The sequence below is a fragment of the Emydura macquarii genome, unplaced genomic scaffold (genome assembly GCF_026122565.2).
Source record: "Emydura macquarii macquarii isolate MOO-44397 ecotype Brisbane River unplaced genomic scaffold, CSIRO-AGI_Emac_v2 contig_2924, whole genome shotgun sequence".
Classification (NCBI taxonomy): Eukaryota; Metazoa; Chordata; order Testudines; family Chelidae; genus Emydura; species Emydura macquarii.
In genome coordinates, this window is record NW_027133061.1 from 1323331 (window position 1) to 1340167 (window position 16837).

Here is a 16837-nt window from a genome sequence, read left to right on the forward strand (position 1 = left end):
ACTGGGTCTTTATTGCTTTTTCTTATCCCCCCAGCACATACAATCCCCCTTGCACCTTCTGAAGGTTTTACATGTGCTGAGCCTCACCAGGCCTGTGTATTTCGTAGGGCTTTCATTGTCTAGGGTGGACAGGTTCCCATTTTCAGATGGTTTTCGCATATCCAGAGGCTTAGTATATCCAGAGGCAGAGGAGCTTGCATAGCCAGAGAAGTTTGCATAGCTAGTTGTGGAGTGGTTTTTGTATCCAGTGGGGGCAGGGCTCACACATCCTGAAGAGGTTGCATATCCAGAGGAGTTTGCATATCCAGAGAGAGCAGGGCTCGCATATTTGGGTGTGTTTGTACTTCCAGCAGCAGGGAGGCTTGCATACCCGGAGGCAAAGGAACCGGTGTATTCAGAAGTATATCCATATTCTGAGGTTGAGGTATATTCAGAGGGGCTGGTATATTCAGAGGTTGAGAAGCTGGTATATTCAGAGGGGCTGGTGTATTCAGAGGCAGAGGAGCTGGTATATTCAGAGGGGCTGGTGTATTCAGAGGAGCTGGTATAGTCAGAGGCAGAGGGGCTGGTAAATTCAGAGGCTGAGGGGCTGGTATATTCAGAGGGGCTGGTAAATTCAGAGGCTGACGGGCTGGTAAATTCAGAGGGGCTGGTAAATTCAGAGGCTGACGGGCTGGTAAATTCAGAGGGGCTGGTATATTCAGAGGCTGACGGGCTGGTATATTCAGAGGGGCTGGTGAATTCAGAGGCTGACGGGCTGGTAAATTCAGAGGGGCTGGTAAATTCAGAGGGGCTGCTCTCCCCAGCGCTGGTAGCAGGCGCTGGTGGGGCCCGTCTCTTCAGCGGGCTTTGCAGAGCCCCAGGGGGCTGCATGGTCCCACCCAGGGTGTTTGCGCGGCCGGGGTGGCGCAGAGGGGCTGGCCCCGGCGCGGGGGGCGGAGGCAGAGCCGCAGGAAGAGGAAGGCGGCCGAGACCCGAGCCAGGCTCCGGACTCCGGGATCCACCCTCCACGCCCGGGCGCCTGTGCGCGGCGCCTGCTCGCTGCGCTCCGGGGCGGAGTCGGGCTCGGGCGCTGCGCTGCGCCGCGCGGCCTCGCTGGATGTCCGGGCTGCGGGCGCTGCTGGGGCTCGGCCTGCTGGTCTCCTCGGGCTCCCGGCTGGCGGCGGCGGCGGGCGGGGGGCGCTGCCCGGTCTCGGTCCCGCGGTGGCCGGCGGCGGGGGCCTGGGGCAGGGGCGCAGGCGGGGGGTGCAGCAGCAGCAGCGCCATGGAGAGCGCAGGGCGCGGCGGGGTGAAGTATCTCAGGTAGCCCCGGGGGGGGGGGATGAGAGATTGGGGGACAAGGGGGGGGGTGCAGAGGGAGAAGAGGGGAGTGCTGGGGGGAGGGGAAAAGGGGAGCTGCAGGGGAAGAGGAGAGGGGCTAAGGAAGGGGGCGGCAGAGGGGGGAAAAGGAGCCTGTGGAGGAAGGGAGGCATGGGGGGGGGGGGGGTGTTGCAGGGCCCTTGGGAACCTCTGGGGGGTGGGAAATAGCCTGTGTATAGGGGTTTGGTGGGGGGTAGGAGGCCTACAGGTGGTTGCTAGGCAGAGAGGAAAAGCCTTACAATTAATTTAAAATATGGAGAATCAGAGGCTGGGGGAAATCCTCTTTTTGCACCTTTTGCTGCCTGATTCTTTCTCCCTGCCCATCCCTTGAGTGAGCGTCCCGGCCACAGCTGCCTTTTAAAATGGCCTTTGCTTGTGCAGTCTGGCAAAACAAACTCCCAGCCCTGAAGCCCCCTGCAGATGGCTGGCCAGGCTTCAGCACTGGGGGCAAAGAGAAGGCCTAGAACAGCTGTCGAGCCCCTTGGCACAGGGGCTCCCTGGAGCCGCTGGCTGAGGTGGTGAGATGGAATGTAAAAGCCGAGCATCCGGATAACCGGGGCAGCACTTGGATCTCGGCAGGGTCGGGACAGGATCCAGCCCGCACGCCCGGCGTTTAGCACGGGCATTCCACCTTCTTCTGATGCTTGACCATGTCCAGGGACAGGATGTTGGGCTTGATGGGCCGATTTCCAGCATGGAATTAAGGGCGAGCGGAATAGATGGTCCAGTGGTCAGGGCTGATAAGGCAAGAGACAGGTGGCTGTAATGGCTGGCTCAGTGATTATGACACAGGTGCGCGGTTCCGCTAGCGTAGGTGAATTCGTGCTCTGAGGTGGTCTGGCAAATCCTACGTCACGTGAAGCAAACCGATGTGTGTGTTTACTGGGAGATTATTCATTAGAGGTGGTCAATAAATGGTATTCCCCATCCCATGGGAAATTCCAATACTTCGTTTTTAACCTACATCGGGGCAAAAAAATAGAAATCGGGGCCTTTTTTGCTCAATGAAATACTCCGAAATATTTCATGGGGCCCTTCTTGAAACACGGAGCTTTCGCACTGTTACAGTCAGCCCATGTGATGAAAGTGTACGTTTTCACGTGGAAGTGGAAGTGGAGGAGTAACAATGCAATGCTTTGATAACTTCCCAACCAAAATATCAGCTTCAAAACATTCCCCCAGAACGTTCCCATTTTGTCGAATCAGCCTTTTTCCCAACAGAAGAACGTTCTGTTGGAAAGTTTTCAACCAGCTCTGTTATTAATATGGGTCTCTGCTATCAGCAAGAGCCGGTCCGGAAACTCTGTGCACACTCCAGGAGCGGGGGCAAGATGTTGGAGGGCAGAGATCCCGAGGAAGAGAGCCGGGATGTTAAAACAGGAGAGATTGCAAATGAGCAAGGGAGGGTGGATGATGGTTGTAAGGCTTGTGGTGAATGGGAGGCTGGAGCTGTTGTGTGCGTGACTTGGGCTTCGCTACAGAGTTAGCTCGAGTGCTTTAAGCTTGAATGACGCCTCTCGAGTCAGCCGAGCTCACACAAGCGCAGCCGTGCTGCAAAATAACCCTCGGGTGGCTGTGTCCACGCGGGTGCTGCATGCACTCGCATGTCTTCTGGGGACACATCCCGGGCTCCTTCGCGCTGCAGGAAGCTGAGCTGCTGCTGAATTCTTGGCCAGTGAATCGTGGGAGGAGACCCTGTCCGGTCCTCGCAGGGTGCGCGGGGGAATTACGGGACGGTGCTGGAGGCGCTAGCCCTGTCTCCACACTACAGGGTGGTTGCGCTGGCTTGAGAGGCAGCACCCGCGTTAACTCCGGTGCAGACAAGTCCTTCGATAACAAACACCCGGTGGCTCATGTCGTCTGCTTCTCCTCGCAGCCAGGAGGAAGCACAAGCCATCGATCAAGAGCTCTTCACCGAGTATAAGTTCAGCGTCGACCAACTCATGGAACTGGCGGGGCTGAGCTGTGCAACGGCCATTGCCAAGGTGAGCAGTGTCCTAGTGCCTCTGCAAACGGGAGTTGCCCCGGCTCTCGGGGAGCCCCCCTCTGCCCTGATCCAGCCACGACCTTCCATGGAGGGGTCCTGAGGGTGACAGATCCAGGGTTGTAAATGGGGTTCTCACATCAGTTTGCCCTCAGAAGCAGCTTCCAGGGCTTCGCAGGCTGGATCTGCCATCTCCAAAGAGCCCCCATCCCAGAGCACAAGACCATACACAGAAGGATCCTCCCTCTCTTTCACGCGCGCGCGCACACACCCACCACGGTAACGTAGCCACCCTGAGCGGAGGCCAGCAGAGAGCAGGAGGCAGCATGACCGTGCATTGTTATCCAGGTTGGTTGCAAGCAGCGCGGCTATCTTGGAGGTGGTGTTCCCGGCACGTCTCTCTGCAGTCGGTTACAGGGCTCCGCTCCCTGCTACCCCACCCTGCGTTTCTACTAGTTCTGCGTCAGGCTGTTTAACCGAAGCCTGTTCTTTCTCCCCGCCCCCAGGCCTACCCACCCAGCTCCTTCACCAAAAGCCAGCCCGCCGTGCTGATCGTCTGTGGCCCAGGGAATAACGGAGGGGACGGCCTGGTCTGTGCCAGGCATCTGAAGATGTTTGTGAGTCTTTCTTACTAAAGGATACGTAGCGTTAGCAAAACGTGCCAGCCCTGGAGACCCAGGTCCTCTCTGCCCACAGCAGATACAGCAAGAGCAGCATCCGAGCAAGCATCCTGCATGCATACCGCCTGCTGCCCATAGGCCCCATCCTGGACTGAGCCAGGCCATGCCTGGAAACCTCCCCGGTCCTTTCGGATCTTAGCCCTTCAGCTGAGCCGTTCCATCAGGGGCCTGTTCCTTTAGGACAGACCAGCCTCCCTGCCTCAAATACGGAAGCGGGGCTTTTCCGTGAGCAAGCCCGGGTGAAGTTCTGCCAACTCGCTCTGGCAAACGCAGCTGTTTGACTCCGCCCTGGGCACGAGAGAGCAGCTCTGGATGGGAGAAGGAACTGGGGAGCTGGGACACAGGAGATGCTTAGGCTGAGGTGTGTGGTGTTTGACCGAATAAAACCTAGCCCCAGGCGGGTGAGTGTTTAGACGCTCGCTGTGGGTCTGCGCTGGGACTCAGCCCATCCACAAACCCCGGTGACTGTACTGGAGCGTCACTTGGAATTGTTCTACCCCTGCAGGGCTACGAGCCGGCTGTGTATTACCCCAAGCGGCCCAGCAAGACTCTGTTTGAAGGGTTGACAACTCAGTGCCAGAAGATGGACATTCCCTTTCTCTCGGAGTTCCCGTCGGAGGTAGGGCGCGTTGCCGGTAGCTAGCACATCCAGCACTGCCTGAGCGGCGTTACTTTCGTGCTGGCTGTGTCCAGTTCATGTCTTCAGTTACATGCCTCGCCCTGCACAAAACAGGGAAGGTGGGCCTCTGCAGAGATGGTGGCTGTGCACGCCAGAGACAGACCAAGAGTCCGTTTCCCCCTGCCTGTAAAACCGTGGCAGTCCCAGGGGGATTCATAGATTAGATTCTAAAGCCAGAAGGGACTGTTGCAGTGACCTCGTCTGATATCTCCTGATGGTATCATACCATTAGATAGATATCAGAGGGGTAGCCGTGTCAGCCTGTGTACACCTTTAGTATCAGAAGGGTAGCCGTGTCAGTCTGTGTACACCTTTAGTATCAGAGGGGTAGCCGTGTCAGTCTGTGTACACCTTTAGTATCATACTATTACTAAAACTACATTCATTGGCCTAAAAATTGATATATTCCTGTAGCGACTTTTAACCATTAATATTCAGCAAGTGCTTTGAGATCTCAAGAAAGGTTCATTAGTGGAGGAGGAGCTAGGTATCCCCGTGGAAAGGTTACAGGAGGGACCGTCTTTTTGCCCTGTGTTTGTACAGCACCTGGGGAGCTGGTCCATGACGGGGGCTCCCGGGCGTCGCTGCAGTGTAAATAAATCCAGTTAAAAGTGGAAATGAGCAAGGTGGATTTGTTGTTCACCGGCATCTCTGTGGTGCTTATCGCCATAATATCTGGGCGTCCCCTGTAGTAGATGACAGATTTGCCTGATGGGGCTACCAAATTATCTGGAGAACAGAGGGGGCATTTGTAAATGACAGGGCCGTAGTCTGATGTTACACTGGTGTAAATCAGGAGTCACTCCACTGAAGCCAGTGGGCTTAGACTGATGTAGACGTGTTCTCCTCCTACAAAGATACTGGGCTTGATTGTCCTTTCCCATACATCAGTCTAACTTCAGTGGAGTGACTCCTGATTTACACATGGGAGAGATTAGGAGGCTTTTTGTATTTAGCTTTATCACTCCAGATTTACCTGGCCTGAGCTGGGCCACCCTTCCATGTAAATCCATGGAGTTACTTTGGCTTTACACCAGTCTGAGATCAGGATCTGGCCCCACTGGCGATGCTGGCACTTGAGGATGTTCTTTTAGACCTAGCTGTGCCCTGTAGCATGCGTGTTGCTTGTGGGGGTGGGGACGCTTCTGCTGTTGTAACTTCCTGACCCGTTTGCCTGCAGGCCATGCTGATTGATGAGCTGTATGGCCTGGTGGTGGATGCTATTTTCGGGTTCAGCTTCAAGGGAGCCGTGCGAGAGCCTTTCAACAGCATCCTGAGGACCTTGGAGGAAGTCACCATACCCATCGCCAGCATCGACATCCCATCCGGTGCGTTCCGGCCCACCCAGCTCTGTCCATGCCTGGGGGTCACAACTCCAGAGCAGGCTCACCCCTGCTCGTAGGCCCGTTAACTTTCCTCTCTTGATCACGTTTGCTGCATCAGCAGGGTTAGGAAGTTCCTAGTGGGCCTCTAAGGACTCGGCGATGTGCTGAGCTTTGCAGCAATGCTGCTGGTCGGTACAGTGTCAGACCTGCTGGTTTACCCCAGGCTTCTGCTGTGAAGATTTGCAGTATTGATTTAGACTCACCGGGCCACTGCCCAGCCCCCAGCTATGGCCAATGCCCCAGGCTTCAGAGGAAGGTCACTGTCTATGCCAGTAACACATTTAGTCAATGTGCAGTGCTGAGGGCAGGGAAAGTGAGAATTCCTTCCTGACCCTTGCTGGTTGTGCCCTGAAGCATGAGAGCATCCTCATTGTTTTAGCTTCCTAGTGACAGATGCTAACACTCATGCAAAAAGCCGGCCCTTTTTAAAAAAAAAAAATCCTCCTGTGAGTGAATTCACAAGCTGGCTTTATGCGGCGTCATCTGCTATTTGCTTTGTCAGTCATAGTGAGGTTACTGTGCTGACCTACGGCTCAGGAGAAATGGGTTCAACTCCCAGTTCCATGTGACCTTGGGCAGATCTCTCTGTGCCTCAATTCACCAGCTATAAAATGGGTGTAAATACCTTTTTTCCTCCCCACACTCATCTATTCAAAGCAGATGATTTTGGGGACTGTCTCTCATGGTCTGTGCAGCACCTAGCACAGTGGGGCCCTGCTCTCAGCTGGGGTTTCTAGGTGCTGCCATAACACAGACTAGACATCCTGGGAGTTGTTACATCATTGTAGATTGCTGAGAGGGGAGAATTGAGCCTCGTGTATTCAGCGGCAGGGGGGAGCTATTAATGCTCGGTGGTTTCATGCCAGGGAAGCTCTTCAGACAGGTCTGTTGCAGGGAGGGAGTCTGCCTGGCACCGGAATTCGCTGGGTTCTAATTGCCTTCCCCTTGGTTTATTTCAGGCTGGGACGTGGAGAAAGGCAGCCCTGACAGCATCCAGCCCGACATACTCATTTCTCTCACTGCTCCCAAGAAGGCGGCGCTGCATTTTGCCGGCCGCTACCACTTCCTGGGGGGCAGGTTTGTGCCAGCGGCGCTCCAGAAAAAATACTCGCTTAATCTTCCACTGTACCCCGAGACGGACTGCGTCCTGCAGTTAGCCTAGCGAGGAGGCGGCAGCCTGGCAATTGGAATGAGAAGGGTGATTTGTCTGTGGAGCAGAGATGATTGTAATAGACATCCTGCCCGGGGTTTGACCGGATTGAGGGGGTTGCTAGTTAGTATAGGAGGAGCGAGGCTGGAACCTATGTTTATTGCACAAGGAAAGCCTGGGCTCCAAAGCGCCTTTGACTTGCGCTGATCTCACGGGTGGAGGGTGCTCAGCACCTCCTGTGGCCTCTTTCCAGCTGGCGCTAGGAAATCCCAGGCATCGCTCCAGGGATCTAGCACTAGCCTAGGAGGACGCAGTCAGCTGCGGTAGGCACATGGGCGCTGGGGACTGTGATTGGCCTGACCCAAAGCCCTTTGCCGTCTTTCCATGGACTTCAACGGGCTTTGGATCAGAACCACGGGTTTAAGATGAATTAAAAACGCCAGTGGAGGGGGAGAGATTATTTTTGTTGGGAGTTACACGGGGGTCTGGAAGCAAAGCTCTGACACTAACTCTGTTTAACATTACACACGGAAGGGCCATCGTTTTACTGGCTTTACAGCTGTATGTCTATAAAATCCACCTTGGTTTTTCTTTCCAATACAAGTTTTATTGATGCTTTAAATCTCTCTGAATTGGCCTTTCCCTCCCTCTCTTCCCCTCCATTCCGGTGCACCTGACCCATCCTGCAAACACACACTGGATGAAAACTCCCATCAGCGCCCCTGCTGGGAAGCAACAAGCAGAAATGGGTTTTCTAAGGATGCAAAAGCTGGAGAATTGGGCTATTCACTAACGTTGTGATCAGCTGATTCCCGTGCAAAGCTGAGCCACGCTCAGCGGTTGTGCTCAGTGCAGGGAGTGGTATGTTTAGTCTGCTCTTCGCCCCGGCCTCCTCTGGGGTGAAAGGGTTTGTCTACACAGCACATTTCTGGGTGGCAAGCCAAGGTATGCAGCTGCTGCAGTGCACCGAAAGTCCTACCTTGGCTTGTCACGCAGTAATCTGTTGTGTGGACAAGCCCAGGCTCAAGGCTGAGGGTGGCGCCCACTCCAACCCTCTGCTGTGTCTCGCCCTCATTCACTGCACCTGCCCTTTCCTCGATTTCTTCTTTTTGGCCCTTTCCTTGGGGCTGGCCCAGTCCGTCCTGCCCTCAGTCTGCCCTGCTGCTGGCTTCAGCTGCTCCCTTGAGTCCAGCATCTCACCCTCCAAACCCTCTGCCAACTCCTCCTTCCGTTTCTTTTTCTCCTTCCTCCTCTTCCTGGTCCTCCTCTCCTCCTCCCCTTCTGGTTCTGGGCTCCCGTGAGCCTCGGCACAGCCCCCCCTCTCTTTGGATCTCTTCCGTTTTTTCTTCTTGGCTTTCTGCCACCTCTCAGCCGGGTCGCTGCTTTCCAGGGCTGAGGCACCCGCCACTGCCTCCGGCTGACGCTCTGGGGCGCTGCCTCTCCGCTCCTCCTGGCCGTACTTAGCCAGGAAGGTTCGCTCTTGCTCTTCGAGCCGGGCCAGCTTGGCGCTCATGGTCAGACCGTGACGGGCTCCCCTGGGAAGAATGGATCAGACAGGGAGGATCAGCAATAGCCTAAGAAGAGATCATGCCTAGGCCAGGGAGACCTGCGACTGCCCTCTCATAAGCCATCCCCGTAATACCGCCTCCTGCCTTCCAATATAGTTGCATCCAGCAGACTCTCAGCTGGATACCAGGCTGGGTCCCTTTGTGGCAGCCACTAAGGGATGCATGAGCCACCCCCTTTCCTTGGCTCTGAATTGGATTCCAGCTAACACCCTGAGTCAGGCTAGCACAGAGGGAGTGGGGGAGTCAGCGCTATGCCACCTCCCACTTGGGGGGTGGCGGAGAAGCCCGGCCGTGCTCGGTGGAGAAAGCAGGAACTCTGGGACACACTGACTCTGCTCAGTGATGGGTGCAGAGGGCGCGTGTCAGAGGGACTAGAACAGGTCCCGCGCGCAGGGTCTGCTCCTTAGCCATGAGCTGGGGCAATGTGCCCGCAGGGGGCAGAGCAGAGGGTCAGAGGCTCTCACAGGCGGGGATGGGTCCCTGAGAGGTGGAATCAAACAGCCCAGCTCAGCCAGCTCTGGATAGCCCCCAACCCGGGACACTACAGTCCAGGAGCCTTAAAATTCCCCCCGAGCTGCAGGAAAGGCAGGTTCCCCCGCTGCATAGCAGTGGAAGGCACCGGGACTGTAAGGGATCCTGGTGCAATAAGGGGAGGGAGGGAGGGACCAGCACGTTCACAACCAGCACTAGCCACGTTGTTCCACCCGCTCACTCACTTGTGTGCAGTTCGGCCCCCGCAGGCTCTGACCAGCTCCTCATCCGTCAGCCTGGGGGAGAGAGACACGAATTTGCTGCAGGGACCCATGTGGTGCTAACTCCTAGCGGGTCATGCACTGCAGTTAGCGGTGCCGGTTTTGGTTGGACGTGTTCCTGGCAGTTTCATCACAAGACGTAATCTTTAATTCCTGGAGGGCTGGCAGCCCTAAGCGCAGTGCCGCTGTAGGCCGCGCGGTATAGCCAATGGGTGAAAGCAGCCTGGCACCGTCGCCTGCGATGTGTGTCAGGTAGCCGCGGCGGAGAGATTCCAGCAGTGAAAATCAGGCGTTTCCAGTTGTGCCCAGCATCAGTGGAGGTTTGCCCACGGCTGCCTAGGCCATTCCCGGAGAATCGGGAATTGATGGGAGGCGGCTTTCAAAAGTTACCGCGTTAGACATTCAAAGGGGGGCCAGTGAGTTGAGGGCGAGTCTGCCCTTTACCCCAGGGATCTGGGGGCGGGGAACCTGGATAGGGGGCCTTAATGCCTCTAGGACCCCCCATTTAACACTTCGCCCATGGTGGCAGCAGCAGCCAATTGGCCACAGTCAGCAGGACACATGGCGAGGTCTCCCTCCGGGCTCCAGCAGAGCAGTTAGCCGTGTCCCAAGAGCCCTCGCTGCAATCGGCCCCCCCTTGATCCTCTCCGTGGCCGCCTCAGGACTGAATGAATGAGAGATGGCCCCCCCCGCACAGTCACCGGCTGGCTGGCAAGTGAGGAAGCTCGCCACGTTGCAGCCCCACCCAGAGCTGGCAGGTGGGGGGAGTAAACAAGGTGCGCTCCCCAGTGTTGCTCAGTGCAGTGGGCCCATGGGGTCAGGCTTTGGGTCCTGCCCCAGCCCTACCGCCCTGGGCAGAAAGGGACAGCTGCCCATTTACGCCGCACAGTGCTTGCAAGTCCCGGCGAGGAGGGGAGAGCTGGATGTCTTGCTCCTAGGGCGCCACCGAGAAAGCGAGTCCACCGCTCTCCTGGAGAAATGGTTCAGCCCCTGACCAAACCCTGAGTCCTCTGGCAAGTCGGGGGGGTTGGGTGGGAGACGCAGCAGGGAGCCTGCCCCCCTTGCATGCTGCACCAGGACTCCTCCTGTACTGCAGGGGACGGACCATGGAGGGAAACAGCGGCTCTGAGAAAATGAAGATCAGCTAGCCACAGGGGCTGCTGCAGAATCAGGTCATGGAGTAAGACTGCCCCTCCCCCAGCCTCTTTGAGTCTGTTCACACAGGATCTGGCCTTCTGAGCAGAGCTGTGTCCCGGGGAAGGTGCCTTTAACACGTGGCCCAGCCCAGTGGCTCAGAAGGGCTGCTCGCTGCCCCATGCCTGGCTGGGCACTTACTTCCTAGCAGTAGACAGGTCCAATTTCTCTTCGTCCTCACTGCTCTCAGACATGGAAACCTGGTTCGTTGGCTCCTCCCCTCCTGCCGTCAGCGTAGCCGCCTGGGATGGAGACCAGCACAGTCAGAAGTCACCGAGCGCTGGAGACACCCGCCCCCCATCCCACAGCCTGTGCTGCAGGTGTAGGGAAAGCTAGTGGGGAGGACGGGAGCAGGGGCTGAATTAGAGGGAGCGTTGCAGAGTGGCCTGAAAGTCAGGACTTCTGGGTTCTATCCCCAGCTCTGCCTCTCTCGGTAGCCTTGGACAAGTGATGGTCCCTTTCTGTGCCTCAGTTTCCCCATTCCCATGTTTGTCCACAATTCAAGAAGGACGGTGATTAATTGGCGAGAGTTCAGAGAAGAGTCACAAGAATGATTAAAGGATTCGAAAACTTGCCATATAATGAGAGGCTCAAGCAGCTCAGTCTATTTAGCTTAACAAAGAGAAAGTTAAGGGGTGACTTGATCCCAGTCTGTAAGTATCTACATGGGGAACAGTCAATAAGTGGCTCTTCAATCTAGCAGAGAAAGGTCTAACATGAGCCAATGGCTGGAACTTGAAGCGGGACAAGTTCAGACTGGAAATAAGGTGTAAATTTTGAACAGTCAGAGTAATTAACCACCGGAACAATTGACCTAGGGGTTTGGTGGATTCTCCATCCTTGGTGATTTTCAAATCAAGACAGGATGTTTTTCCAAAAGATCTGCTCTAGGAATGATTTGGGGGCAGTTCTCTGGGCTGGGCTGCCCAGGAGGTCAGACTAGATGATCACAGTCGTTCCTTCTGGCCTTGGAATCTATGAAACGCAGCCCATAGAAATACAAGATGTTATAGCCAACAGCACATGTGCAAAAGGGAATCACGAATGCTGACCCAGGAGTCCTGTTACCTTCACGAAGCGGCCGTACAACATACTCCTGGCGCTAGGTGCTTTGCGTGGCTTCTTGTTGCTGATCTTCCCGTCCTGCTCAGAGAGCTTTTTCATTTGAACGCCATCCTGGGAGAGAGATTTAAACAGATCAGCCGAGCGGCGCAACAGGCCGCTAATTAGTTTAATCATCATGCTCCCTATGTCACACTTACATACTATTAATCATAGAATCATAGGGTGGGAAGGGACCTCGAGAGATCATCTAGTCCAGTCCCTTGCACTCAAGGCAGGACTACGTAACTAGACCATTTCTGACAGGTGTTTATATTCATATCTGTATTGCAGTGGCGCCTAGGAGCTCTGCCCCAGGGCTCCATGGCGCTAGGTGCTGTACAAACACAGAAGAGACAGTCCTTGCCCCCAAGAGCTTCCAATCTAAGTATGATACTGGAGATGAAGAGGAGCAAGGAGACGATGTGACAATACTGTTCAGTGTGATGGACAATGGTTTCTGCACACCGGCTGCCTAAAAGTTGTCGAGTTTTTCTAGAAGCATCATGGCAAAGGAGAGCGTTCAATCTCAAACCACTTTACCAACGTGGCTCATCAGCTCTGTTCTACAGATTGCGTGCCTCAGTTTCCCAGAAAGAGAGTGCCATGCTCGAGCCGGCACAGCAACTCAGTGGCTGCGGCCAAGAGAGAAAGCCGGTGTCCTGCCCATCCAACCCAGCACCTTTCCCCAAGAGACTTTTGCACCAGTGAGCAGAAAGGAAACAAATAATCAACTATAATAATTTTTTCCTGATCACTGGTCTGAGGATGGTCTTCTGGTTAAGGCACAGGGGGAGCCTCCGGATTCCTTGGTTCTACTCTCAGCTCTGGCACTGTGACCCTGCGCAAGTCATAGCGCTGCTCTGTGCCTCAGTTTCCCCATCCTTAAAAAGGGTATAACGATACTGATCCCCCTTTGAAAAGTCCAGCATCTCGTCAGATCAGGTCCATGAGGCATGGTGGGAGCACGGTCCTTAAGAACTTACGTGACAGTCGGTACCAGGATGGAACTAAGGACCTCCCAGCTAAAATCATAAGTCAGTACAGATTGAGCTAAAGAGTAACTGGTGATTGTTACAGACACGATGCGTCAGTGGATTGGGCACAGAGGGAGACTCACACTTACCAGCCAGTTACAGGCGCTCCATTTATCATAGCTTCGGCAGGGGAAAATGCCCAAAATGCTTATGGAAAAGTGAGCAGGGTCCAGCTTTGTTCTGGGAGGGTCTCTCATGACCACGTTTGTGGCCTGGTGTTGGCCACTCATTGTCAATCCCGTCTAGCTCTTAGCATTTAGATCAAAGCATCCAGACCTCTCTGATTCCTCCTGCCCTCCCCGCTCCCAATCTCCCCTTTTACCTGCCCAGTCTCCACTGAGATGTTTGCAGCCGATTTGTTGAAGAGGTGATCCCACCAGTGGAAAGTGAACTGCTCTGCTGGGTCGTGACCCACCTGGGTTGGAAAGGAGAGGATTAAAAAACCCTGCCTTGCTCCTCATCATGATCTGCTGACCCAACAGGGCAGCTCACGGCTTCCCAACTCAGCCAGGCTCTAGGTCCTCCTTTATTTACAAAGCAAAGCGCTTGGGACATGTGTGTGTGAAAGGGGGGACCCTGGGTTGGCAGTGGGATGAGAAAGCTCAGCCCAGGGGGAAGGCACTTTAAAGCCAACCTCATCTGTTGGCCTAGCGGGAGCTGGGAGAGCGGTGGAGGCGGTGGAATCACCTCTGGGAAGGCAGGTATCAGGAAAGGAGCAGCTGATTCTCTCCAGCCAATGCAAGAACAGCACTGATGGAGCCACCTCAGGCTCTCCAAGGAGAGCCTTTGAAAGAGGAATAAAGGGGGCCCAGAGAGGGCTGTCATCACCCTTAATCTCCTCCCTCCCACACACACCATCAAAAGAAGTCTGAAAAGGGAGAAAAATAAGACAAACCCGTGATTTCAACTGACCTGCCCCACTAGGAATTGGGCTGCGACCCTTCAAGCTCATTCATGCAGGCCCAAGGAGCAGCCGGGTGGCAACTGGTCTGGATCTAAACCAGCAACTTGGGGATGCAAGCCTCTTTGCAATTCCCTGAGTCATCCAGCCCCCCTCCCGCCCTGAGCACTCGGCTTCTGCATAAACCCAAGGGACTGCAGCATTACACAGCTAGGTGTACTGGTAAGTTTTGCTTGCATAGATGAGGTCTTCCTTACCCCAGCTGTGTCGCATTTCACTTTCACCTTGATGGCTTCAGAGATGCCATTCTCTCGCTTCCCCAGCCCTTTGCCTAAAGAGAGCACAGCAAGATAAATGCAGAACTTCCCTCACATAATGGCTCCAGGAGGGATCGTAGGCAGGGATCAAACCAAGGACCTCTTGATCTAAAAACAAAAGCCCCTGCAGAACCAAAAACCTCTTACATGGTTCAGGCACTAGAAGGGGACAAAGATCTAACAGGCACCTTGCACGGAAATGGAAAACCCAGTGCATTTGAGACACAATGTTGTGAGCACAAGAATCACCATACTGGATCAGCACTGAGATCCTTCTAACTCAGTATTCTGTGTCCAAGAGTGGCCAGCACCAGCTGCTTCAAAGGAAAGTGCAAGAAACCCTACACTGCTGTGATAACTAGTTGCTGGGCAAGGTTTCCTCCTGACCCTCATAAATTAGAGACTGTCAAACTCTGAAGCATGAGGTTTAATATCCCTTCAGAAAATTATTTATCGTTAACTTCTTAGAACTTTGGCCATTCTTATAATCCATATACACACCCAGTCCCTCGCTGAATCTAGGCCCCACTGACATCTTGTGGCTTGGAGTTCCACAGTCCAACGGCAAATTGTATCAACAAATTATTTGCATGCATCAGTTTTGAATGTGCCACGTTTCAACTGTACTGAGTGTCCCCCGGTCCTTTGGGAGACAGGGAACACAGGAGCTCCCAATCCACCTCCTTCAGACTAGCCATTATGTTGTGCACTTGGTTTTCGGCTACGTCTAGCCCATACCTTGTTTCCAGCCGTGCCTCTGCAACTGCTGCTCTGCAAACTTCATCCCTCTGCTCTTGCTCTCAGGAGAGCTGCTCATGATGGACCCAGGTGACTCTTCCCCAAGTGTGATGCTAACTGATCCCCGCAGCTTCCGGGCCACCCCGTGCATCAATCTATCACAGGAAGGGGGTGCATGGGTCACACGTACTGGAACGGCCATTTGCACAGAGCAGCACCCATTGCCACTCACGCTGACGGCAGGATTTTCCCTTCCCCGCAATAACCGCGTGACCCACCCCCACGCTGCATGGGGGCCGCCATCTTCCCGGAAGTAGAACCTTTCACCGCCGCGGCGCTCTGTGTTTCCGGCGAACCATCGAGAGGAGCGCGTCACCTGAGCGCCCACACCATAGAGTTTGAGTCCTCCGGGCTCTCCTCGCCCCGCGGTCTGGAAGCACGTTCCACTTCCACCCCCCCACCCCTGGCTGTCCCCCTGGGGCCCCTGCATCCTGGCTCCCATTGCCCCAGCTGCTCTGCTCCCATTGCACCTGGTCACTGTGGAAAACTTCCCAGAAATATATTTTTTTTAGGGAAAACTGGTTCCCCCCACCACAAAAAAGAAAAAAAAACCCAACAAAACCCCCAAACCCCACTCATGTTTGTTGTGGGCTCGCTGGGTTTGGTTGGTTTTTTTGCAGCATAAAAGCAAAACACAAAACAAATCGATGTAGGCCGCCCTCCCCCCCACACACCTGCTTGGCCGGGGTTTGGTTTGGTTCCTTTTTGCCACTGGCACAGGGGCGGGGGTGGGGTTGCATATACAATTTTGGAAGAACGGGGGGGGAACGTCCCACGAAAAACAAGCGGCATTTTGTGGAGCTGAGCAAGGAGGCCGAGACGCCTGGGTTGGGTTTCCCAGTGAGCCCAATCTGCTTGCGTGCAGCCGCTGACTTAGCTTGGAAGCTGGGGCAAGGACTGCGTCGTTCTGCGTTTGTGCTCCAGGAGCCATGCGGCACGACGGGGAATATTTGTTGTTCTCTGAGCTGCTGTAAAAGGGGGACAACGATCTGGCCTCCTTTGGAAAGTGCTTTGAGGCCCACAGATGAAATGTGCTATATAAGAGTTGGGGGTTATTATGACACACACACACACACACACACACACACACCTGGAAGTCCAATACTGGCTGGCTCTCAGGTGCTACCACACTATAAATGTTAAATAAAACTAATGATATATGTATTTATTAATAAATGAATTACCGGGGTATTTAATTCAATAAAGGATGTGCATGGAAGAAGCTTCAGTTCATCCCCCTCCACCATCTCCTCTCCCCTCATCGACGCGGCCGTCCCCATTCCCACTCAACCTGTCTAGGATCAAGTGGCCTTCCCATCGTGTTATTCTGTCACCTTGCCTGTTATGCCTTTGAAAGGTTGGGGGGGGCCCATAATTTTAAAGGGACCCGCAATAACACGACCACAACGCAACAAGGAGCTCGCTGCACAACAGCAAAAGATGGGGGACTAATGGGAAAATCTCTGATCGCTGCCGAGGGGGGTGAAAGGGAAATAGCTTCCCCTCCTCCCCCCCCCCTTGCAATCATCATATGCGATAAAAGCTTTGCTATTACAGAACAAAACCCCCAGCTCTGGATTGCATCACTCAGAGACAGACCCTGTCAGAAAGCTTTCTGTTACCACGGCAACCGTCACATGGCACTTGGCCCCCTCAGCCTGAGGATGTTTGTTTCTTCATGTGGCTGTACATAAAAAAAGATGGCCAGATCTCTTCCCCCTCCCTCCCCCCGGTGTAAATCAGCATAGCTGCACCGGAACTAATGGACCAGATTCCCCCTCTCCCCGATGTAAGTCAATAACAGCGGCCCAGATCTCACCCATCCAAGGAGAAATTGGTCCCCTTTAGAGGGCTTGGAATAAGAGGCTCTAACGGAAGACCAATAAGACTCCACCAGGCCTGGTAGAATTACCTGCCCCTTTCCCTCCATCC

General features: G+C 54.6%; 2 protein-coding genes across 2 annotated transcripts; one reads left to right on the forward strand and one right to left on the reverse strand.

Moving 5' to 3' along the window:
* The first annotated feature begins 980 nt into the window (after window positions 1-980).
* NAXE (NAD(P)HX epimerase) lies at window positions 981-7434 on the forward strand. The gene is made up of 6 exons (XM_067569724.1): window positions 981-1302; window positions 3236-3344; window positions 3850-3960; window positions 4529-4642; window positions 5883-6030; window positions 7047-7434. Exons 1-6 carry the CDS (start codon window positions 1100-1102, stop codon window positions 7247-7249), a joined length of 888 nt encoding a protein of 295 aa, XP_067425825.1. The 5' UTR covers window positions 981-1099; the 3' UTR covers window positions 7250-7434.
* A 669-nt stretch (window positions 7435-8103) lies between these two features.
* LOC137167510 (G patch domain-containing protein 4) lies at window positions 8104-15144 on the reverse strand. The gene is made up of 7 exons (XM_067569725.1): window positions 14846-15144; window positions 14048-14121; window positions 13212-13304; window positions 11820-11927; window positions 10893-10993; window positions 9522-9572; window positions 8104-8772 (listed from the first exon to the last, which is right to left on the reverse strand). The coding sequence occupies exons 1-7, from the start codon at window positions 15045-15047 to the stop codon at window positions 8313-8315; spliced, it is 1089 nt and encodes a 362-aa protein (XP_067425826.1). The 5' UTR covers window positions 15048-15144; the 3' UTR covers window positions 8104-8312.
* Between the last annotated feature and the right edge of the window lie 1693 nt (window positions 15145-16837).